Source organism: Seriola aureovittata, chromosome 5 (genome assembly GCF_021018895.1).
Source record: "Seriola aureovittata isolate HTS-2021-v1 ecotype China chromosome 5, ASM2101889v1, whole genome shotgun sequence".
Classification (NCBI taxonomy): domain Eukaryota; kingdom Metazoa; phylum Chordata; class Actinopteri; order Carangiformes; family Carangidae; genus Seriola; species Seriola aureovittata.
Genome location: NC_079368.1, coordinates 7,963,002 through 7,987,613, shown reverse-complemented (window position 1 = coordinate 7,987,613; position 24,612 = coordinate 7,963,002). Strand labels below are relative to the sequence as shown.

At 45.2% G+C, this 24,612-nt stretch overlaps 1 protein-coding gene across 8 annotated transcripts in view; it reads left to right on the top strand.

Moving 5' to 3' along the window:
* Window positions 1-24,612, top strand: part of ncor2 (nuclear receptor corepressor 2) — an 85,409-nt gene that overhangs the window by 50,118 nt on the left and 10,679 nt on the right. For 3 of the 8 annotated variants that reach the window (XM_056376296.1, XM_056376295.1, XM_056376302.1), the window contains exons 13-35: window positions 106-160; window positions 278-376; window positions 2,853-2,986; window positions 4,893-5,053; window positions 6,201-6,263; window positions 11,552-11,694; window positions 11,825-11,963; window positions 12,906-13,335; window positions 14,484-14,604; window positions 15,140-15,458; window positions 16,251-16,298; window positions 16,628-16,792; window positions 16,963-17,099; window positions 17,269-17,368; window positions 17,543-17,653; window positions 18,358-18,461; window positions 20,813-20,963; window positions 21,131-21,280; window positions 21,428-21,520; window positions 22,055-22,272; window positions 22,374-22,719; window positions 22,873-23,073; window positions 23,723-23,974. In XM_056376296.1, the coding sequence (XP_056232271.1) occupies window positions 106-160; window positions 278-376; window positions 2,853-2,986; window positions 4,893-5,053; window positions 6,201-6,263; window positions 11,552-11,694; window positions 11,825-11,963; window positions 12,906-13,335; window positions 14,484-14,604; window positions 15,140-15,458; window positions 16,251-16,298; window positions 16,628-16,792; window positions 16,963-17,099; window positions 17,269-17,368; window positions 17,543-17,653; window positions 18,358-18,461; window positions 20,813-20,963; window positions 21,131-21,280; window positions 21,428-21,520; window positions 22,055-22,272; window positions 22,374-22,719; window positions 22,873-23,073; window positions 23,723-23,974 (3,740 nt within the window). The remainder of the gene's footprint in view (window positions 1-105; window positions 161-277; window positions 377-2,852; window positions 2,987-4,892; window positions 5,054-6,200; window positions 6,264-11,551; window positions 11,695-11,824; window positions 11,964-12,905; window positions 13,336-14,483; window positions 14,605-15,139; window positions 15,459-16,250; window positions 16,299-16,627; window positions 16,793-16,962; window positions 17,100-17,268; window positions 17,369-17,542; window positions 17,654-18,357; window positions 18,462-20,812; window positions 20,964-21,130; window positions 21,281-21,427; window positions 21,521-22,054; window positions 22,273-22,373; window positions 22,720-22,872; window positions 23,074-23,722; window positions 23,975-24,612) is intronic. The other 5 variants (XM_056376301.1, XM_056376303.1, XM_056376298.1 and 2 more) reach the window with 4 other exon arrangements.

Here is a 24,612-nt window from a genome sequence, read left to right as displayed (position 1 = left end):
TCTTTGTGTTATTCTGTGATCTTTTAGAGATCTTCAGCAAAGGCCAATGATTTTTCAATCATTCCATTAGCATATCACTAATGTTTCTTTGCTCTGCTCCCACAGGTTCATCCAGCACCCCAAAAACTTTGGTCTGATTGCGTCTTTTCTGGAGAGAAAGGTGTTCTTTTTTTTTTTTTTTTTTTTTTCAGATTTCTTTTCTTTTTTTTGTTGGTGTTCTGTGACATCTTGTCTTAGGAAATTACTGTTGCTAAATGACATATCTTTCATGTTTCAGACGGTGGCAGAGTGTGTGCTGTTTTACTACCTGACCAAAAAGAATGAAAACTATAAGAACATTGTGCGGAGGAACTACAGACGCCGCGGAAGAAGCCAGGTATTCTCACCCTAGAAAAGTCACAGTTCAAAAAGATGCTCAAGGCCCAATGATACAGCAAACCTTGAAGGCTTGAAAATGTGAGGTGCACCACTCTGTTTTTCTTAAAACGAGAGCTGCACAGTCAGAAGCACCGGAATTCTCCTTTTACTACCATGAGACAACAAAGACGTCAGCTAGACGTAAGCTAGACGTCAGCTACTGTCAGTGATCTAACTGACTTGTCTAGACCTACCTTTACATTTACTCATTCAGCAGATGCTTTGATCCAAAGCGAGATAAATCTTATGACAGTAACTAATACCCTTTTCTAGATGAAGAAAAACTTGTTTTCCATTTCAGTCATTACACTTGAGGGCTGATGCCATTCTCTGCTGTCAGACAGGTTTGGCAAGAACACCACTAACCTTCCCTTATTTTTGTTTTATACAGTGAAGAAGTTGCATTGACATGTTTTTTGTGGGGAGTTGTTGTTGATCTTTTAACTTTTGGGTGCACAGGGTGTTCTGCAAGACACACAGCGCAGATAAACGTGATGTATCTGGCGTTCAGATACAGCATGCAAAATGATTTAAACTACTAAAAGTGGGGCATTGTGTGGGCAGACTAGTGAGGTAGTTCAAGCCATAAAACACCAAAGGTCACTCAGTAGTGCTGATCAAGTGCCACGATTTGCTCAACCCCTTGTGTCAGCACTATTTCCATACTGACAGGTTTTTTAAACACAGGCAATTTGCTAATGAGATCCTAGTTATTACTTTAGCCCCGGATCAGGTGCTACCTGCTAAACTTCATGGTGGTGGGTGCTAATGAAATGGCACATTAATTTACTGGTGACCTTTTCCTGTGGGTCTGAGGATGGTGTCCCCTCATCTTTCCTGAAGAAGCTGCTGCTCATTACCTGGCGGGTTGCTCCACATCTCCTGAGTAGCAGCTAGCACAAAAAGCTCACAGTCACAGAGGGAGGTGGCCGCAAAGGAGGAACAGAAAGTGCAGTGCTATATGTCAGCATGACTGCAAATGCTAATAGAGATTATGTTTGGATAGTGGAGAAATGGTGAGAATAAGTAATAGCTTAACGCAAACTTTAATGTGTTTCCAGCCTCTCTGGATCTAGCTGAGGTGGCTGTTCTGTTGTCTCCTTTAACTACACTCTCTGTGGGTCTGCCCCTGCAACAGCTTGGTGCATGTTTAGATGCAGTGCTAACAGATCTGTACAGTTAGGGTACATAGAGATTATTAGGCTGATGATGCATCTGGGGAAAGCAAAAGGAAAAAGCGACGCACATGAGGCTGGGAGGCCATTAAGTGCTATTGAGTTATGGCTTCTATTTGTTCTCAGTCTGAGTTAATTTTGCAAGGGAGGGAGAGGACATTAGTGATATTGTGCAAATGGAGAAAAAGAGTGTTTGAGTGAAAGGTGCATTTTGACGTTGCCTCGGCAGAAGCCAAGGACAATGTGTCTTTTTTCTCTCTTTTTTTTGAGCATATATGTCATAAAGAGATCACCAAAGGTTCATGTTCTCTGGATGAGGATTAGCGCAAAGGCAGAAACTGCAAATACATCAAACAGAGCAGAAGTTCTTATCAGTGTGAGTATATCTGCTTTGTCGGTGTTCAGCTGCGTTTAAGGTTTTTGGTCAGGCTGTGTGTCTGTTCTCGCCTGAACTCTAACCCTAAAAGCCCAGACAGGCAGGAAGCTGGTAAGGAAGTGGTTCTGGGTGCTTAAAGAACTAAAGTTATACAGCAAAATGTGCTGCTGTAATTTCGGAACTTTCGTATCCTGTTTTGTTTTGTCGGTGCATGAACATGAACAGGATTTTTTTTTTTTTTTTTTTTTTTCTTTTTTTAAGGTTGGTAATTGTTCTATACTTTAAATAGGTGAAACCAAATCTTTGGATATGACAAAGAGAGGAATCATTTTATGTTTCTATGTTTTTGTGAACACCGCGGTGCGGTTGTTGTTGTTGTTGTTACCTGATCAGAAAACCAGCCACGGCTGTAAGAGAGGTGTCATCGTCTGCAGCTGTGTGTGACAGAGGTACATTTCTATCTGAATAATATCTAAGATATCAGATCTGCCACAGGAAATGCGACTTCACTCACTGACTGCAAACAAGTGGAAAATACATGTGGTGAAAGGAGATAAATTATGGAGAAATACTGGAGGAATCTACTTCAATGACAGAAAACCAGAAAACAACCACCACTCATCAGGGGGCAATGAATTGATTATGGTTCGCTCTCTAGTTAACAAAATTTAAGTACTACACACAAAATGATTTTTCCCTACACAAACATGCAGAGACACACTTCAGTGGTTAGTGCGTTTCTTTTTCATGTTTGTCCATCCACACATCTAAGGTGTACAGGTTACAGGAGAGGTCGCGGTGTTTGTTTGTAAGTCTGTGTATCCAGTTACCTGGGATCATCTTTGTAACAGAGCGCCCTGTTGTTGCTCTGTCTCTCATCGCAGCATGGCCAGCAACAGCAGCAGCAGCAACAAGTGAACCGCAGCAGCCAGGAAGAGAAGGAGAAGGAGGAAAAAGAGAAGGAGGGAGAGAGGGATGAAGAGAAAAATGAAGCTGAAGACAAGGAGGATGGAATGAAGTGAGTCGCTTTTTAAATCCTGACAAACACTTAATGAAATGTTAAATGTCTAAATGTAAAGTCTAAACGATTTGTGCTGCCAAGATGACTTTACTTACTGATGCGCTGACAGATTGGGAAGAAAAGGTTGGAGCCGAGTGAAAGTATTTCCGCCACATTGTCTGAGCCTGAACCTGTAGCAGCTGCAGTTATCTGCTAAAACTCTCCATTTCTCCAACACACAATTTTTTAGAATAGTTCCAGGTCAGGCTGCAGCAAATGGAGTAGGAGTAAGGTTTGGCGAGGGGGAGCGGATCTGGATATCCAATCATTCCGTAACCCTTGAGCTCTTACTCCCTCACCTCCAGCAAGACTTTCCACCTACGGCAAATTCAAGAGTCCATTCGTTCTCCCTATTAAAACAGCTGTTTTCCTGTTTATGCTTCTCCCCTTCCCCAAAGGTTGCCAAGTGTCATTTTTAAAATTCTGTGCTTATTTTGTTAGTCTTGGGGGTTTTTTGGTGGGGAAAATACGTGTTGTGATTAGCCTAGCTGTCAAATTGAATTGTCGATGTGTAGGGAGGAGGGTGTGTGTGTGTGTCTCTCTCTGTGTGTGTGTGTGTGTGTCTGTCTGTCTGTGTGTCTGTCTGTGTGTGTATGTGTGTGGAGGCAAGCGGGTGGGCGCAGCAGTGGTGAAGCCGGGCTTTTCAGGCACAGAGCCAGCAGAGGATACAAAACAACAGATGGAATATCACTGCTTTCGGTTGCCTGAAAATTAATTGATGAATACAGCAGTCCATCGCTGTATCCATGCTTTATATTATTATATCAGCTGAGGCTGTCCACTACAGCAGTTTCAAGTAATGGCAGGTCATATTTATGAGCAGCCTAAACTCGAGGATGAAGCATTGCCTTACTGCCTTGCCTGCTCTGAGGCGAGGCCAGGGGACTCCGTGACTCCCAGCACTCCCTGCTACCTGCCTGTCTCCCCTGGCACAGCTGGCTCGCCTATATTTAGTGTGCCCCAGCTCCTCTCATCAAGATTAATGTAGCGGGGGGAAGGTGAATGGAGGAGCAGAGCGTTCAAACTCACTGGCTGTCTCCTGGCATGGCGTTGTGCTGACACTCGATAAATTATCTGGCAAGAGAAAGAAAGAAAGAGAGAGCACAGGCCAGGTGTCTCTCACTAAAGCCAATGCAACGTAGAAGACAAGAGCATTAGGGACAAGATGGTGATGGATGTAAAGTTTAGATTTAAAATTTTGGGACTGACTAAATATTTGCATCTCAAAAGATTGGATTGGTATTATTTCACTGGTGAGATCTCCCTACTCCCATTTCTTTTACATTTTATTGTCATGTTATGTTTTTTGCTAAACATGAGGTGATATATCTTTATGATTTTGAATAATACCCTACAGTGTACAGTGCGACCTGCAAGTATTATCTCAGTGGCACATTTTTTGTTGCTAGCTCAGTACTTAAGCACATCGTGTCTGAAATGAAACAATGATTGAGGTTCAAGTGTCATCTTTCTTGTGACGTGTATGTTTGTTTACAGTTTTTATACATTAAAACTGAGCTAAAGTGACCATATACAATATTTGAGTGTAAATAGTATGTGACCTTTAGTCATCAGCACACAGTTGCGCTTACTACAGCCATATTCATTTCATACTCGTGTCAATGGTTTTTGCATTTAGTCTGATCTTCAGCAGTGAAACACATGCTCAGTTGGATTAAGCACATTTGGTTTGGTAATAAAAACACAGTTTTCTGTGTCTAAACGATTATTATTATTATTGTGATAAAACGCTGCCCCAAAATTAGGGGCTTTTGGCTCTAAAATCGGTGATCCATCACATGTACACATTCAAAACACCCTGTGTGTATCTCTGGCTGACCGTGTTGACGTTTCTGAAATGCAGGGATGACACCTCTGGAGAAGACGCGGAGGACAAAGAGCCCACTGTCGCTTTCAAGGGTCGACGCACAGCCAACAGCCAGGGCCGCCGCAAGGGCCGCATCACCCGCTCTATGACCAGTGAAGTGGAGGAGACCACCACACCGCCCCTCAACAATGAGCTCGGTCAGTCTCAGTTGTGCTGCACCAAACTACTAACTTTTTGCTCCTCTGTCTGTTAAAATTTTAGCATGCAGGACACTGTAAACTGTTATTTGAACCACTGTAGTATACCTGATAATCACACAGACATGACAAGAAGCGTTATTTCATATTCATCGTAAAGGAAACTTGTATGTTATTTAGGTCAAAAATAATGTGCACCTGTCAGGAGCAATGAAACAATAGAGAGGATTTAAAGGTAACCTACCACCACAAAGATTGACTTTTTCACCTTTGATGTAGCTGTGGTCTCCTGTCCCACACCACAAGAGTGCACTATTGTTCCTTTTGTCTTCATTCACTTATTCACATTCAGTCTTGCACTCATTACTGTGTAACAAAGGTGAAACCATTAACTGGTATACTGAGAAATCAAACCAGTGAAAAACTGTGACTGCATGTGACTGCTAAGTCCCATCTGTCGGCGAAAGTATTATTTAAGGACAAAATACTCGGTGTCAGCAGTGCCCTCCCCACTTAGCTCTTTGTTTCCTGGCAGGTGGTAAGTTAGCCGTACACACACCAACACTCTTGCTGCAGGCTATGAGGGATTTTTGATGTGTCAGCAGTTCCGTGTACATGCTGCAGTCGCTCCTGCAGCACAGGTTTTAGTCACAGGGAATCCCCAGGTGACTCGGGCTGTAGGGGCTCTCAACAACAGCCCCCCTCCGCCACTGTTTGTTCTCCCGCTGGCAGCAGTGCTAGCCGGCTCACTGTGCCCTTCACAGGTCCATATAGAGGACACATGAGCACAGGCTCCTGCTCCGCTGTCTGACGCGTAGGGCCAGGGTCGGCCTGGCTTGGGGCCTGTGCAGGGATTGAAGCCAGTTGTTATGTCTATAATCATTAACTGACTTCTCTCCTTGGATTTCCTGCTTCCTCCATCTAAAACAAACAGTCCCTAGCGACCCGTGCTGCAGTGCCTCACTGGCAAAGCAGCACAAGCTACCCTGCCCCCCAACCTCTTATTCTTTTTTCTTCTCTAATTTCTCTCTCTCCTTCCCTTCCTCTTGTCAGTCACTCCCTAACTGACTTTGTGACAACTGCCCACTCCCCCTCCTCCTCCTCCCGCCTTCTCTAACTTGGTGGTTCTCTATTTTTTTTTTAACAGCCAATCTGGAGATGAATGAGAGCTCTCGCTGGACTGAAGAAGAGATGGAAACTGCCAAAAAAGGTAATAAAGAATAAACCTTTCCTCTCCCCGTGAAGTGTAACTTCATCGCAGTTACTTTGCACTATAATTGAGATACCAAAGGAGAGAACATTAGCAGCGGATCAAGCACTGTTTTTTCGAAAGCATAGACAAGTGATGCGGCTGTGACTTCCTGTTAGTGAGGCAGCCACTGCCACGTGCTGCTGGGTTGTGTCTATACGTGTATGTGTCAGTCTGCCTGGACTGGGTCTGTTGCTCTTTGGGGCTGTTTCCTCTCTCTGGGTCAAGGCAACCTGTTTTTTTTATGAAAACAGGCTGTAAAGTCTGCCTCTTATCAGCCAGCCCCTGCAAGTGCAGCAGTCATTAACTCAGCTTGTTTATTGTCTCTGACTGAAGATTACCCAGAAGCCTATGGCTGATTCACAGAGGTCGCTGACATTGCCCATTTTCCTCGTAGCAGTGCTGTGCTGCTGCTGTGTGAATGTGGTTCACAGTGTTTTGCGTGCAGTGCATGAGTCTCAGTTGCTGATTGAATGAGCTCCTCAACCTCAGTGTTTTCTGATGTGTAGTACTCTTTTGATAGGGATTCCCCACTGATCTGCTACAGCAGACTGACAGTCTGCAACTTATCTGTTAGAGAGATTCATCTTAATATTTGTCTTTTGAATCAAAAGTCAGCCTGAGCTGTGTATTTAAATGCACCTTTTTATAGGTGTTTTTGTAAATCTTGGTCTCAGATGGCTGAGTACTGTCTTTGCAATGTCAAGTCTTGCTTTCTGCACATGACTCAACTCAATTTCACTTCAGCGCGGCTGCTTTGTGGCCAGTTGTAGATGATGTGTCATCGTGCTTTGTGCGACTCTCAGTTCTGCTTCTGACGAATTTAACCTGCCCTTCCCTGTTATCAACAGGAGGTGATGTGCCTCTTGCAAGCAGCTATCAGCAACTTTAATGTGATATTGAAACCACATTAACTCTACAGGAGTTATCGCATCTTTCTCGTCCTGTATGCCTGCGTGTGTGGTGTATTCTGCAATTTGGGGTTTGTGTATGCGGGCAGGTTGGTGTGTTAAGGTTTTATTTTGTGATAACTGGCGCTGGTCTGGCTTGAACACGGTCCTGTGTAGTAATCCTGGTTAATGTCTTCAGTTCCATTCTCCTGCAGTGGGATTAGTGGGGGGCTCCATCCCAGAGGATTAGCCTGGCAGCTCGGTGGGAGCAGGGCTTCTATGAAGGGCTTATGTAACCACAACCGCACAGTCCCAGCTACAGTACCAACGGCCGAAGAAGAGGAGCTGCTCTTGCCATTTTTCATCAGTTCTAACAACCGCCCCCTCACCTGCCAAAAGGGATTCCCCTTCAAAGAACTCAGACACTCCAGGATCATAACCCCACCCACCCATTTCCTCATAGAAATGAATAAGCTTGTCAAGGTGCTCTCCCTTGCAGGTGCTTGACATGTATGTGCTATAAAGAGGCTTAGGTGTCTTGATGCTAATGTGTTTATGCCCTTGAACTAAACAGATCTGAATAATGGCACTCGTAGTGCCTGGCAGGACATCGGCGTTCCAGCATGGCAGCGCCAGCCAGTGCTGCCTTTAAGGATGGCATGGCCGCACTCGGAGACAGATCACTCTTGTTTTCACTGCTCATGAAGACTGCTACCTGAAACAAGGGGCGGCCAATCTTTGTAAAGCCTCTCTCTTAAACCCACCAGCTCTGCCTAGCCGTGTGTGTGTAAGATATGTGTAGCGTAGCTTGTGTCTGTGTGCACTCGGTCCGAGCTGTGTGTGTTTGCATGTGCACCCTTCTTGGCTGGCGTTTATGTAAGTGCACTAATCTGGCAGGCTTTGCTTGGGTGCAGGCAGGCAGGCAGCTGGATAATGGCCCCTGCTCTGCTTGCTGGAAGAACCCATTTAAAGGAGCAGCAAGTAGAGAATGCCATATTATCTTTTCTCTCTTTCTCCTCCACTGTTGCTCTATCTCTGCCTCTCGCTCTGTCTGTCTCTCTCGGATGGGAGATGGCAACGGCCCAGTTTGGCAAGAGCTCTGGAAGATTTGGCAAGCGCCTCTTTCCCTCACTCACTTTCTCTCTCCCCTCACTCTGTGTTGTTATAGACTGGTGAGAGGTCACATTCAAGATGAAAAGCAGGTCAGTCAGGAAAAATGTGAAAGCCTTTATGCTTTCTCATGGTATCAACATCAACTCCCTCTCCCCCCTCCTGTCTTCCCCCCTCTTCTCTCTTTGCTTACTCTCTACTTCTGTATCCTTTCCCTTTCTTTATTGTCTCTTTAGCTCAGTGGCTCTGCTCTCTCTCTCTCTCTCTCTCTCTCTCTCTCTCTCTCTCTCTCTCTCTCTCTCTTTCTCTCCTTCCTCTCTCTCTGGGCTGCTCTCTCTCTCTCTGCTCTCTGTTTACTCTTGGACTGCCTGAGTGTGTGTTTGCGTCTGTGTGCTAGAGTATTAACAAGAGAGACAGAGAGAGAGCGAGAGAGAGCGAGAGAGAGAGAGAGAGAGAGAGAGAGGGTTCAAGTGAGTGTGTACTCACTCAAGCATTTGTGTGTGTGTGTGTGTGTGTGTGTGTGTGTGCCGCTGTGCCTGCTGGCAGAGTGAGGTAGGGGGAGGGACAGACCGACGGAGAGAGGGAGGGAGGGAAAAAAAAGAGAGATAGAGGAGAGATCAGATGAGGGGAGAGAAAGGCTGAGCACATAGCACCGCCCCACAGTCCCACTTTCCTGTGGAAGTCTTCCCAGACGACCGCCATTGGGGAGAGACACGGCAGAGAAGAACAGACCAGCACTCGCCGAAGCACAGGGAGGACAGAGTGAGAGGAAAAGGAGGGGAGAGGCCAGGAGCATGTGCTGTTTTGGAACACGTCAACCTGACACCGGCTCAAGTATCAAGCCAGCTGGCAGAAGGAGCAGCGAGACTGAGCTGTTTTCATCTCCTCTGCTCTGGATCGGAAGGCCCAGCCCCGAAGAGCTTCCCGGCTGGCCCTCCAGAGATCAGACTGTCTGATAGTGTTATCTACAACAGGGCCACCAGGCGACGGCTGGAGTGACAGGCATGTGACAGACAGGAACAACCACTTTCTGGCCGCACCAGGTGTTGATTGGACTTTCTGTGGGAGGAGCTAATGGGAATACAGTGTCCTGATTGGGTGTGAGGCTACCACCTGCTTCAGTATTGCTGCTGCTGATTGGATGGTCGTTCCATGTGGTGTTGCTCCAGTAACTGAGGTCCTGAGTCAAGCAGAGCTTGGGATTGTGCTTTGAGTATGTGCTTACAGTGGAATAAACTGGATGTAGCCAGAGGTCATAACAAAGTGACCTTTGACTTCCAGTGGATTGTTATTGCTTCCTTCACTGGGTGCAGCAGAGTGTCTCTCAGTAGTTTGAATGGGTGTGATATTATGCCACTGTTTGTGTCTTTGTTTGTCTGAGCATGTGTATGTTTGTGTGTGCTCAGGCAGGTTGGAGGGTGTGTAACTGCCCCCCCCTGTGAGAAGACTGTAAAAGGTTGATAGCTGTCGGTCACGTGTCTCAGTCCTCCTGGAGCAAGTCAGGCCAACTGTTCTTTTCCTTTCTTTTCTTTTATGGAGGAGCTTTCCTAGCAATGCCTTTAAGTGGCAGTGATGAATATTTCAGCTGAAAAACCTCTTCCACTTTACCACTTGACAGGTTGTAGGTGTGCAGCAGCTTTTAGACACCAACAGCTCAGACTTGAAGATCACCTTTGCTTGTTAGGGTACTTCTTTTTTTTTTCTGGCATTAATAAATTCTCAGTGTGACTGTGAATATTATGCAACTTCTCACATTTGCTGGATGATGCACGGCTTCTATAGATGCAAAAGAGTTTTTCTTTCTATCAGTAGGTATTTGTGACAGAGGTAGTATTTTACTTATGTCAATGCAGCGATAAATATAGTAAATTTTCTTTGCAAGGGATGGATAGAGGTTAAATGTGACTGTGTAGACGGTTTTCTGGATACTTTATGATATTTGGGGTGACATGTTTATGTACACATAAATAAATACAGTCCCTTGAATAATTTCCCAGGAATTAAACATGTAAACAACTAATAGGCCAGCTTTTATTGCAGCTATTACTTATTACTAGCATTATTCAATAAAGTGTTGGTATCACAGTCAATCTTTCTGATTAATAGGAGTGTTGAAATGACAGGGCTGTAAACAGCTGTCCTTTCCTCTCCTTTGGCTCGGAGTTGTGCTTGTTGTCCTACTGCCTCCATTAAGCGATGAGATGCAGAGACCTCTGAACCCATGACCAAGGTTATCCCAGGGGGTGTTGGCTCTGTGCCTGTTAATAACCCCCTCCCTCTCTCCACAACCCTTTGAGAGGGTGTCCTGTTGCCAGGACCTGTCAGGCTGGCGCAGGAAACAAGTGGGTGGTGTAAGCTTAAGCCTCTTACAACACACACTGTTAATGAGCTGCCTTTAGCTAACAGCAGACTGGAGGGGGGAAAACACCAGAGCAAATTCTATGCTATCTGTCTTTCTCACTCACTTGCACTTACACACTGACTGCTCTCTGCATCTCTTCTTTTAGCACACATAGACTAAGTGATTGCGTGTGTGTGTGTTTCCTGTGTGGGTGTGGGTGTGTGGGTGTGTGTGTGTGTGTGTGTGTGTGTGTGTGTGTGTGTGTGTGTGTGGGTGTGTGGGTGTGTGTGTGTGTGTGTCATGACAGGTTGATCTATCACAGCTCTGGCCCAGCGGGTGCCTGTAGACTCTTGTGTAAGGCACAATCATGTGGTTGACTGGCTAGAGGACTAGGGTTTCTTGGAACTGGGTCACATCAAAGTCAGTTAGAATATGACACATAGTGACCCCAGTGGGTTGAGTTAGTGATGTCATTGGTATGACTGATGGGTCAGCCACCACGCCACCACTCCCCTCGCTCTCTCCCCTGTCTCTCTGTATCTCTCTCTGTCTCTGCTGAGGAAGTGTAACGCATCAAGCCATGCTGCAGCTGAGAGTGGGACTGTGTCGCGTTGCATCGTGAACTAAACACCCAGTCTGTGCTATAGTTTTCACAGCTGTATAGAGACAGATGTGTATGGCTGTTGAGTTACCATACTGTGCACTCGAATAGTAGAGTTGGAGATATGCTTTACAGCATAGAAACTGAAGTAACAGTTAAATTTACAGTCTTTCACTTTGCACAGCTTACATCACGTTTTTCTAACTTCATAGAGAATATCATTTGATATGGAAGCTTCATATCATCTTTGTCTGTCTTTGTTCCTTACCTATTCTAATCCTTCTGCCTGTCCATCTGTTTATTTCAGGCCTTCTCCAGTATGGTAGGAACTGGTCCGCCATCGCCAAGATGGTGGGATCAAAAACCGTGTCGCAGTGCAAGAACTTCTACTTCAACTACAAGAAGAGGCAGAAACTTGATGAGATTCTGCAGCAGCATAAAATGAAATCGGTAAGCACAGGGAAAGTTTCTTAGCCATCACTCAAGCTTTTTGTGCACCGCCAAGCAATAAGATTGTTTCTGGGTTTTCTCTGAAGATCTGTGAGCAGTTTTTATTTAGTGTGTGTTTGTTTTGACTCAGGAGAAGGAGCGAAAGGCCCGTCGTAGGGGCAAAGCCCCGCAGAATGAGGAGGCCAGTGCCCCATACGCACCAGAGGAGGAGGAGATGGAGGGTTCAGGAGCCAGTGGAAATGAAGAGGAGGCCCCTGAAGATGGAGATGGTACATACAGAGCAACATACATGACGCTATTTACCAAAACAAAATACTGTATGAATCAAAGGTTTTATTATTTTACCAGCATTTATCAAGTTTTTTTTCTAAGTATAAATTGGTGATAAAATTATTCTTGCATCAACATTTAATTATGTAAGATGATTAATAACTAGCTTGTTGCTGTGGATCTGTTTTTTTCTGAAATGCAGTGAGTAAAGCAAAATGGAGGTTTTATATGGCTAATACGTAGACTCAGGACACTTTATTAGGTACACATATATATGTTTTAAGGTAAATGCAATACAAAACAACAGACCTGTCACAAATCCTACTTTTACAAAACTTATAATGGCCAGTTTTTATCAAAACGCTGAGAGAAGTCTTTGAAGAAGTGCTTTTATTTTTTATTTTGTGTTAGTGGTGTGTTGGTGTTCTGGATTGCGTTGTATTTCAGAGTTCAACATCACTGCAAACAAAAACATCTAATAATATATATATGATTAAATGATTAGCTCTCTTACATTGTCAGTCAAAAAGAACATTATTATCTTTGTAAAAGTAGAATTTATGGCTGAACTGTCACATTGGACTACATTAGATTTCAAAGAGATACCTTGAAGAATCATGTTCTGCAGCGACGGTCATAAAAGTGTCCTGAAAATCCTGCTGTAGTCTGTTGATACAAGTATACAGTGTAGACTGTACTTTCACAATAGAGCGCTGAAGCCCCAGGGGATTTCGTCCATCATCCCAGTGGTTTTGTGTTCCTCCTTATTGTACAGTGAAACTTGATTAGGCAGAAGACTGGCACTGTGAAGAATCTGGTTTAGCAGAAAGAGATGGGGAAAAGATGGAAGAAAAAAGGACAAGGAGATATAACATGATTTACAGTATAATCCCAGTCTCTTCTTCTGATCTGTGCTTCCCTTTGTCCTCTGTCCCTGCCAGGTGGAGCCAACAACAGCTCTGACACAGAGAGCTTGCCCTCACCACATTCATCCGAGGACAGCAAGGTTAAGGAGGAGGGCTCAAGCAGGTCGAAGGCCGGCTCCAACGCCGCGGACAAGGAAGCGTCCAGATCAGATGTGGGCCAGGCAGGGGATGAGAAACCTTCGGTCAAAGAAGATGTAGACTCAGCCATCAAGCAGGAGATAAAGACTGAGACAGGGGAACCCAACAAAGAGCAGCTGCAGCCAGCACCACCCAGTGATGCCGCAGATAAAAAACCTCCTACAGTAGAGACGGAGGAAGTCAAAAGCTCCACCAAGAGCTCCAAGAAGGACCATGTGGCCAAAACGGGCTCCCACGGGGACAGTGACTCTAGTGCCACTTGCAGCGCTGATGAAGTGGAGGAGACAGACAACACAGATAAGAACAGGTAAGAACTCTTAGCAAGAGGTAGAGTGAAAATTAGATATTTGTTTCCCATTCATTTAAATAAGAAATGTTATATGATGTCTTTATTGTTTGGTTTTTAGTGTCAAAGGGCCTCTGGTTTCTGAGCAGAGCAGTGGTTTTTGTAGGTGTCCTACTTCTCCGGTCTGCCACGGCAGACATCAGAAAATAAAGCAGCGAGGGTTTTGAAGTGTTATTAGTTGCCTAGCTACACTGTACGGCAGTGAAGCCGTATTTGGCAAGCGACTTGTGTGTGTACACCACAGGTTGCTCTTTTCTATCAACCAGAGATTTTATTAGCACTTTGCATGAATGAGAATATATATTTTCCGTATACACGTGTGCGCGTCTGTGAATGAGGCCACGAGAAATGGGTGTCAAAGTGCGTGGGAGGAGTGATTAGTTTTGTTTGCACGGTATTTGTTCAATTTTTTCCATGACAGCAGACTGCATGTACTGGCAGAGCCGAGGGAAACGCTGCCCTCTCTGCCAAAGCAAACAAAGGCAGTGAGTGTGTATGTGTGCGTCTGCACACTTTTGTGTTGCCGTGCATCAAAGTGTGTATCAGTCTGTGATTCAGAGAATGTTGTGTGCTTTTCGACAGATGTGCAAGACATGGATATGGATTTTTACTTGTAATTTTTTTTCCACACAGGCAGTCTCTGTCAACACTCATCCTACATCCATATCCCTTGCGCACACACACACACACACACATACATACATACATACATACATACATACACATATACACACATATATATCCCATATATCTCTGCTTTCCCTCAACATTTGAATACTGAAATTCTTTGAGTAGTGAGGATTTGTGAATGTGCCTGTATCTCCTGGGGGGGGGGGGGTAGGCAGGCATGTGGGGGGTGGAAACACACTCAGAACCTCTGCTCTTTTTTTGTGGTATTATCTGGTATTTATCTGTGAACATTTTCAAATGAATTGTTGGATTTAGGTAGGCACAGCAGATGACAAAGGGCCATTTGTGGCCATATTAAAGTTATGCGGTTCTAGATCCATTGGCAGAAACATGATAATGTGCCCTCTATCCTCAACCTCCTATTCACTTCCGCTAACGTGTCTGTCTGTATGTCTGTCTGTGCGTGCGTGTGCATATAGAATGACTTCTCCACGGCCGAGCCTGCTGAACTACACTCATGATGGAGTCATATCCTCCCCACTGCAGAAGCCCATGGACCTGAAGCAGCTCAAACAGAGGGCTGCTGCCATACCGCCTATTGTGAGTCACTAATTTGGCTCAGTGTTTTTTTGTCTCTCACATCACACAACAGTTAAGTGAAGAACATCTCGGCTTTTCCAGCCTTGGAAAAACTGTCTTTGACCCAGGTTGTGTTTTGTAACAGAAAACTGATTTACTCACTCACTCACTCACTCACTCACTCACTCACTCACTCACTCACTCACTCACTCACTCACTCACCCACCCACCCGCCCGCTCACTCACTCTGCCATTGCAATGATATCAATACTATCCCTTTCACTCTGCTTACAGAGATAAGAGTACAGCAGGTTTAAATTGTTGAGTCATATTTGTATAAGGTAAGCCAGCCAGATGGAGGATGATGGGATAGATTGCTTTGTGGAGAAGAAACGAGATGCCAGACATTAGGGAAACTTTAGCTTACCAAGAAATAAGAGCTGTTTTTTAGCTATCATGTTTGTCAGATACTGTATGTGGCTAACCATATGTCACATGCCAGATAGGACTGGGCTTGTGCGCTGTGTATGTAACCTTTTCCTCATCCTGTGTGTAGATGCCAGAGGCCTCCATGCAGGGCAGTCAGCGCAGTGGGAGTGGCAAGGCAGTGCTGCCCCCCCACGCCCTGGCACTGTACCAGCAGCAGATCACCATGGCTCATGGGGAGTCCTCCCAGGAGGTCAAACAGCAGCAACAGCAACAGCAACAGCAGCAGCAGCAGCAGCAGCAGCAGCAGCAGCAGCAGCAACAACTACTCTCAGGCCAGCCAGGCAAGCAGCAGCCTTACACCCCGCAGGCAGACAGAGACAGGGAGGCTCTTCACAGCAGCAGCCCTCGCATTCGCCCGCGCAGCCCCTCCACCAGCGACAAGGATGGTACGACAACTCCATCATCATAGAAAACTACTTTTTATTGCCAATAAGTTCATTTAGCGAAGAACCCCTCACTCAATTTCCAGCATTTCTTCCTTATTAATCTCCCCGTTTGTCTGTTTTTCCCATCCCATTATTTTCTTTCTGTATGATCCCTAGTGTCCCTCTACAGCAGGGTGTGTGTCTGTGTAACATGGCACATTGCTGAAATTGTGTAGGATAAATGGTTTTTAAATGGAAACCAGATTAGCACTATGAAATGAGCTTTAGTTGCATTTGATCTAGTTTTACTTAGTTGGTCCTTGCTACATGCTCTAACCTTGAGTCTGTGTTCTCTAGTGTTCAGGGTATTCAAGTGTTTCTGGGACACTCGTGGAAAGGGAACTGATAAATGATCTGGTATTGCTACTGACCCAGAAGGGAATATAGTCTAGTTCAGCGCACTTACTGTGAGCGCGTGGAATGTGAATCTCTGAGAGCACAAGTGTGCGACACACCAACTGTGAACTGAAACACACAGCAACCACCTTTTTTTTTAATTTTTTTTTTTTTTTAAAAGACTTTTTAGAAAAAAGGGAAAAACTCTTTATACCTGCCGCAGAGGCAGGTGTGGACATATTCTCAACTCTGCATTCAAGCTAGTATTTATTACCATCTCTCTGCATGTGAATACTAAATTCACATCATGTGGTGACAGTAGTAAAAGCTTTTATGTGGTTAGTGCATGTTTGTGAGGAAGAGAGAGATAAATTCTGTGAGGTTGCGATGATCTGTGGTGTGTTTGTGTCCCTTCAGAGCTGGAAGGCAACGAGAGGTGGTTACTGACCCTCCTGCAGGGATTAAGTAGGTTCACCCCTTGCCTTCTCCCCTCATTCCTTTCTAATTACACCTTTAGCACACTACAGTGCAATCACCTCCTCTGCTGGATTTTTTACTGTGTGTACTAAATATTAGCAGTGGGTTGCTGTGTATGTTAGCATATAATTCAGTGCTGTGTCACCCTGGCTGGGATGTGGCATGAGGGGTTCTACATGCTCATGACGATGACAGTGACAATGGTGTTGATGACAGTGAGCTGGCAGTGGCAGAAGGACAGCTTCTTGGATTAGTAGAGGTCAGGTTGAGCGCTTTGTTGTGGCCCTGACTCTGTTTGTGTGTCATTGTTGTTTCAGAAAAGTCCCGGGCTTTCTCTCCACATAGCGAAGCCAAGAAGCAGGCACTGGGCCCCGATGATCTAAGGACCTCTAACTTGGGTCGCCCTGTTCTCTCCCCGTACCCCATGTCCCCACGAGACATGGCCAAGATCAGTCACGACCAGCACTTGCTCCACTTCAACTGTGAGTCCTCTTCTCCGTCCTCTTTGCATGTTCTTAACAAGCCTAAATTTGAATATTTCTTGGTGTCTTGTATGGGAACTTTGCTTCTTGATGCTAAAATGCCTCTAGAAACCCTCTGCCAGAAATCAGATATTCTGATCTTGAGCTCCATAATGTGTCCTGCCTTTCAGCGTTCCAGCAAGCGGGCCACCCCGCACTCACTAGTGCTGCACAGGAGAGTGGTCGGCTAGCAGCAGTGAGACCCCTCACGATGCCAGAACCACCACCTCTCATTTCCTCCACCAAGCCAGGGGGCTCCATCACTCAGGTACAGCACAACACAAATGAAAACTAGGGCTTTGAGATAGTCGGCCCACGGAAATCATGTTATTTGAAAATTATATATTTTTTTTTAATATACTTTTGGTAGCACACTTGCTAAGGACAAAAAAATAGAATCTAACACAACCTTTGTGACTAAATACTGGTGTCTTCAGGGGACCCCAGTGCAGCTGCACAGCCCGGCTCATGGGTTGGACCATGGGAAGATGCCTCCCACACAAATAGGGTTGTCTTGGATGGATCAGAGGAAAGTGGGTGAGTAAAACTTTTCTGGAGGCACCAGTGCACTTCCAGATTTTCTTTTCTGTAAATTGCCATCTACTTCTAAAGCATCCATCACAACTGATATTGAGGCCTGATCATCTGCTGCATCACCATAGATACGTCTGTCTCATTGTCTCGTCCGTCTGTTTGTCCATTCCTATGCAGCAGGTCCTTTCCCTGTGGTGAAACAGGAACAGTTGTCCCCTCGCAGCTCATCCTCTCAGGCCGACAACCTGTCCATCCAGGGGACGCCTCATGATTGTGCTTCTGGACGTGGTGCGTGGCTCACCTTTTTCTTCAATTTCTGTATACAGTAAACTTGTATTGGTGCCCCTACATTTTTCTTTGTCCTGTATAGATCAGCAAGTAAAGAATGAAGAAGAGTCTTTTTCCAAATTTTTTTCGTAACAGATTTATTTTTAAAACTGATTCTGTTTTTGTCACACACACCCTTTAATAACAATGGTATTGCACGTGTTTCATTGAGCTCTGTTATGCTGGAAAGATGTACCCCCTCAGCATGACAGTGACCTGAGACAGACAGCAAGGACCACACTGGAGTGACTTTGGGACAAGTGTCTGAATGTACATGAGTGACCCTGGCTAAACTTGACTCTCATGGGGAGTCGAGTTCACTGAAGCTCATCTAATCTGACAGAGCTTGAGAGGATGTGGAGAATTGCAGAAAATGCTCAAATCCATGTGTGCAGAGCCGCTGCACATTTACTCAAGAAGAGTCAAAGCTTTAATTACTGCCAGCGGTGCCTTCAGTTGTCCTTTACAGAACTGTGTAAAACTTTTTGACTTTGTCATCACCAAGAACACTAGACTGAACATTACAATTCTAGATATCAGATAAGTGATATTTTTTACAAACCATAAATCCCAGTGATAGTTTACATTCGTTTTCCACTTTAACTACTCTTAATACTGCTGTACTGCCTATAGTTACATAAATGTCTTTCTTACTATCTTTACAGCTTCTATTCCAGCTGTTCAGGGGGGTAGTATCACTAAGGGCATCCCAGGGACCAGAATGCATCCAGATCCCTCAATTTCCTACCGTGGGGGATCCATTACTCAGGTGAGCTCAGACCAGCAAAGTACTGCGAGTCTTGTCCTTTTTTAAAGCTGCTATTCAGGAACTAGGAATATCCCAATACAGTTTTTTTTCTCTCTCTACGTTTTTCTACATAAGAAAGTTGATGACAGATAACTTGCGCAGTCAATGGACAATCCCCTACCGCTGTTTTTCCTCTCACTGTAACAGAATCTGCCATGTGTGGAGTTTGTTAGCGCCGCGTTGGGTGCGGCAACCCTTATGTGAGTGTGTTAAGGGTATTGTGCTGACAGTGTTCAATTTGAATAGTGCATTACGACAGATAACTGGCAAACAGTTCTCTTCCCCTTTTATTTGGAGAACCTCTGAACTTCATCGGAAATTCATTAGGTAAGTCACTTTAAATATGAGGCATTATGTGGGTTTAGGAGAGACTTTGGCCCAGTGTTTCCTCTCAGATCACTGTGCAGGAGCGGCGCACTCAGGTAAATGAGTTGCTTTCTCCAGACAAAGATAGATCCAAGTGGTGAACTTAAACTGGCGCTACATTGAACTGTGTTAAAGTTCATGGTTGTAGCAGCTTGTATGGCTCTGACACAGACAACCCACCCTCATTATTTTTAATTACCTCCACCTTTTCTGATGGTTAATGCTATTTTTGCCCATATCGCTGCTGTCATTTGCCACCTGCCCACAACGTTTAACAGCCACTGCCGTCAAACTTAACAGCCATCATGTTACTGGGCTTTGACTTATGTACTTATGATGAAAGAGAGAGAGCAGCAGAGCTGTTGAGATCGTGAGGTAGACCAAGTGCTCTGGCTGCTGGATTTCCCTGCTGCGGTGACATAACCACAGCTCCGAGTGGCCCTATCACCCTAGCAACAGGTACACACTGTACCGCGTCTGTTCCCTCTCTTATTTATCTATTTACTCTAGACGCTGGCTAAACCCAGTCATTGATATGCCCACTGTAATATCACATCACGCTGGCATACGAGAGAAAACAGTGTTGAGGGGGCTGTTATTCACCATGACAGATTAGTAAGGAAAAGGTGAAAGCGATCATGTATACTCACTGCCGTTGTAGAGGGACAACTCATTTGTTTGTTCAGCTTGTTCGATCGTAAAGGCAGTGGTGCACTTTCATTAGGAGTAGATGAGGACTGCTTCAGGACTGGTCAGTGCCATCTGACTCCCAACGCCCATTACAGCAAACCATACTTGTCTGGCCCCCAACATTCAGCAGCATCTTCTTGGAAAAGCTTCAGTCAACAACACTGCTGTGTCTCCTGCTCAGCCATCCGCCCCCGCTCTCATCTCTCCACCAAGCCGTGTAGAAATATGACTCATACTCAGTGATTTGACTCCAGGTTTTAACAAAGCTGCCCGTTGTCATCCGCTGCTGCCAAGTGGTTGCACCTCCACTTCTTTTGGGAGTACTATTCTGTTTGTTTTGTGTGTATTTGTTTATTTTTTTTTCTATCTTTATTTATTTATTTATTTATTTATTTATTTATTTATTCAGATCCCTGTTATCTGTCACCGCTGTAACAAACATTCCTTCTGGGGCGAAAATAATTCAGGAAACAGAATACACGTTCTGTGTGTAACACAATCTACAATATGCGTTACAGTCAAATCAACACTGTTGCTCCACTTATATCTTACTCAACAATCCTGAAGAGAAAAGGAAAGAAAACACACGCTATCTGTACTATAACTGTATCAGTCAGAATTACTGACCTGCACTATTATTTATTAACAGCCCTTCAAAGCTAAAACTAAACTGATTTTATTAGGGGCCTTTATAACAGAGATTAGTGAGATTAGTGAGTAAGAGCTATATAGTCATATAGCTGCCTTATATGGTTAGCTAGCTATAGTCTGTTATATATCTGTGTTGTATATCTATATAACACAGTCCGCTTTCATAGCATTGGTTGTTGGTTTTGAAATGTCTCACCCACTGTGAGCTTTCATGACAGTGATTACACCCCATGAATACTGTTCAGGCTATATAACAGAACTGACCAGTCAGTGTAATCACGCAGAGATTGTACTGTATTTAACAGTGTACATTCAACACCACCTGTTACCTGTGCCTGACTTGATCATTGCTGTTGGTGTTGATATTGCAGCTGTTTTTGCAGCTAGCAGTTTTTGTTTTAATGTCACTTTGTCATGTAAGAGTGGTTGAGAAAACGGACCAAACTGAGGCTTGTAAACGGCACCAGCTGCTAGTCGATGCTGTCTCTTTTAGGTCCTCTCTCCAATTTGTCTTATAAAAGCCATGATCAGATTTTGTCTCAGCTCCTGCGGCTCACTGATAAACTGATAAAGTGCTGGTCTCATGTCTCCTCTCCTCACTGCAGGGGACACCGGCTGATGTTCTGTATAAGGGAACCATAACCCGTCTGATCACAGAGGACAGCGCCAGCCGAGCTGAGAGGGAGCGAGATGAGGCGCTGTCTAAAGGCCATGTGGTGTATGAGGGTATCAGCGGGCACATTCTCACATATGAACGTGAGTACAGCAGCTGGGCTAGAATATACTTCATGCCGTGCCCAGCTGTTATTTTCATTTTGCGTAGGATCTGGCAAAAGCCCAACAAATGGAATGATTTTCACTGAGTGAACCTTAACTTCGAGATATTGTTTACCTGATTATAGTAACATCTTTGTTATTTGTAGGCGCTGCTTCTCAGACCCCTAAAGATGAGGGCCGAGGCCCCGGGCAGCCCGGGGAAATTCTGGGCCTGAAGCGTCCTTATGATGCTATGGAGGGAGGCATCTCTAGAGGACTGCCTATGAGGGATTCACTGTCCGCTGCCAACTGTGAAGGTAAGAGAAAACTCCACTTAACCCTCTGTCACACTCACAAAAGGCCACTGGATGTAATCATGTTTGACCCTTGTCGGCATCTCCTCTGATAATGGATGAAAGCATTGACTGTCGTTGAATCTCTCCACTCCTTTCCCTCTACCTCAGGTTTGATTGGTCGAGCCATGCCTCATGACAGGGACAGTCCGCACCACACACCTTACAAGGATGCTCATCACATCCGTGGTTCCATCTCTCAAGGTAGGATACCAGCATAGCAGAATAAAGTGACACAATGGGACTGAGAAAAGTCTCAAGGTTGTTGCAGCAGATTAGATCTTTGAACTTGAATGTAAATATATCTGCTTGAAAGACAATTCACTGTAATGTCGTCTCTGTTTGTATTCTCTGTTTCTCCTGAAGGCACTCACTCTTTGTGCTCTCACTTCTGCAGTCCACTCTCTCAGTGCTCATTCAGCAGAGCTGCAGAGAAACACAGAGTTTTCTTTTGCCTTTTTTTTCCTTTCAAGAAACAGATTGTGCCATGTTACCAGAAATCACCCACTGGCATGAGTACTTTCATGTTGGTATTTGTATTTATCTATGTGATGACAGTCAAGTCGGATAACCATCTTGTCTCATCTTGCCCAGAGACAGTAGTGGATGAAGCTGCTCAGAACATTTCTTTGTTTCTGCCTATCTGTTCCTCCATTTCTCAGCTCCCTTCTGCCTAAATTATGTCCTGTCCTCTCTAGTTTGAAGAAAAATGAGATTGAGATATTCTCATGATTTCAGGTATACCTCGTCATCTGGACCCTCAGGATGGATACCTCAGGAGGGAGGCTAAGCAGATGAAGAGAGAGGGCTCCCCGCCCCGTGGACCCAGTTCACTTTCTGACCCAATGAAGGGCAGAGAGGCCATGGTGCCCACTGTGAAGGAGGCAGGCCGCTCCATCCACCTCATTCCCAGGGAGGAGCTCAGGCAGCCTCAAAAGGAGGGCATCATAGCACAGGTATACACACACTAGCAACACACTGGGACACTGTCCGACCCGTAATGTTTTTGGCCCCGTCTACAACTAAGCTCATTCATTCCTGTTGTGCTCCTCTTCAGGGAACACCCATGAAGCAGGAGGCAGCTGGTTCAGGGAAACGTCATGATGTCCGCTCCATCATAGCCAGTTCACCACGTTCCTACCACAACACCCCCTCCCACCTGGAGATGCGTGCTGACAGGGGCCGCTATGAGGAGGCACCAAAAGGGCGCCCCAGCGCGGTGGTCAGTACGGCTAGCCCTATAGCCCGCTCCTCTCCCCTCACACTGGGGTCAGAGCAGGGAGGAAAGGCTCATCACAGCCCAGTGGGCTATGACGACAAAGGCGCCTTAAGGAACCCTTACCCTGGACCCTCTCATCGTGGCTCCCCTCTGTCCAGGGAGGCAAGCCAAAGGCAGCATGATGGTGGGTATATCTTATCCAATCAAGAGGGTCGTTTTTGTTTGTTTCTGTAAAAAGGGTCTTACTATAGCAACAGCAGCTGAACTATCCAAGAACAAGATACTTCAACCCAAAGACTGTACGTGAAAGTCTTTTGTTTCCTTGTTTCTACTCCAGGTTCCAGTAAGAATCCGCCTCAGGAGCGTAAAGCCACACCGACCCCCAGGGAGATGAGCGCCACCAAATCACCGCTGCCTGGTGTTCCTGAGCAGCAGGCCTATGAGCGTCTGCTGCAGGGTCTCGGAGCCGACATGTACCGTCAAATCCCCTTAACCTTCGATCCTGCGGCGCTGCCCCGTGGCATTCCTATTGACCCAGGTACAGCCACAGTCAAATAAAACATAGAAGATGTTAACCTTGTGATCTAAAACTCTTATATTAAGTGTGAAGTTCTTGAAGACCTTGCGTATCGAGTGTGTTGTTTTCAGTTATTGATTAGACCTCAGCTCACTTGAGGTTTGATGGAGCTTTGTTGACAGTTATGGGAAGTCAACAAAATCCATGTTCTGTAATAACTATAAAGGCGTAAGTTATACGACAGGCTTCAGACCAACAACAGCCTTGCATCAAAAACACATCCTTTTATTGCAATGAGACTTTCGTGCTGGTGCAAAATTAGCTCAACTTTTGCCGCAACACAGTGTATCAACATCCGGCAAACCACTGCATTGACCAATCAAATACATGGAAGTACACATACTACTCTAGGTAGAGTACCAATATCTCTGTGTGTGGTTTGTACTTCATCTTCTTGCCAGTAGCAGTAGCACCACGACCACACCATTGTAGTCCTTTGCAATGTTTTGGTGGGGGGCGTGTTGATCTGAACACATTTAGAGAGGTCAAACAAAACAGAAAAGGGGAAGAAGATGTCAGTCAAGCACAATCTGAACACACTCACTTCATTCTGAGAAGACGTCTGAAAATATCTTTAATCATTCTGACATTTCCTCCTCTTCATCCACAGCGGCTTACTACTTGCCTCGCCACCTAGCCCCCAACCCGGCGTATCCTCATCCCTACCCCTACCTCATCCGTGGCTTTCCTGACACCGCGGCCCTGGAGAACCGCCAAACGCTGCTCAACGACTACATCACCTCCCAGCAGATGCACCAGTGGCCTCCAACTGCTGCCATGGCCGCCCAGCGCTCAGACCTGCTGAGGGGCCTGGCTCCACGAGACCAGCCCCTTCCTCTGCCCTACTCTGCAGCCCCACGTGGTAAGGCCACCTGGCTTCACAACGCTGAGTTTGAGTCACATTAAGTGTGATACAACTACAGATGGAGCTTGCTAATAGCTCTTACCAGTGCAGCAGCACGCCTCATGTTGCCTGGATTTCATTCAATAAGAGTTCTCTAGCAGGTGTTTGTGGATTACTTAACCTGGTACCTCACTCTGCAGCTCAAGTGCATAATGCATTTACAGTGATCTCTGTGTTACATTCTCATACTCTATAACAGGTTGTAAACTTAGTTGGATTCAGCTTTAGATATATTTTGAATATATATTTTTCTCTGTAGCCACTGCTGTGAGCTCTTGGTATTTTATGTTACTTTGATCTGATTTTTATCTTGAGCTGTGCTATGCGCATGTCTGACCCACATAACCTGTGGGCAATCAGCTGGTGTGCTGCATCAAGCAGCGGTTAAAGGTAATTAGTAGCTGCTAGAGAAGGAAACATGAATAATCTGACTTGGTTGTCAACACGGTCTAGCAACTTGCTTCAGCATTTATCTTCCCTTTGTCTGTTTGAGTTAAGTTGAAATGCAAATGCACTGAGTGAGTGGGGAGTTTTATTTTCAACATTTTGTCTTGAAACGCTCCATAATCAGAAACTCTCAGATCCAACGCTGCTCT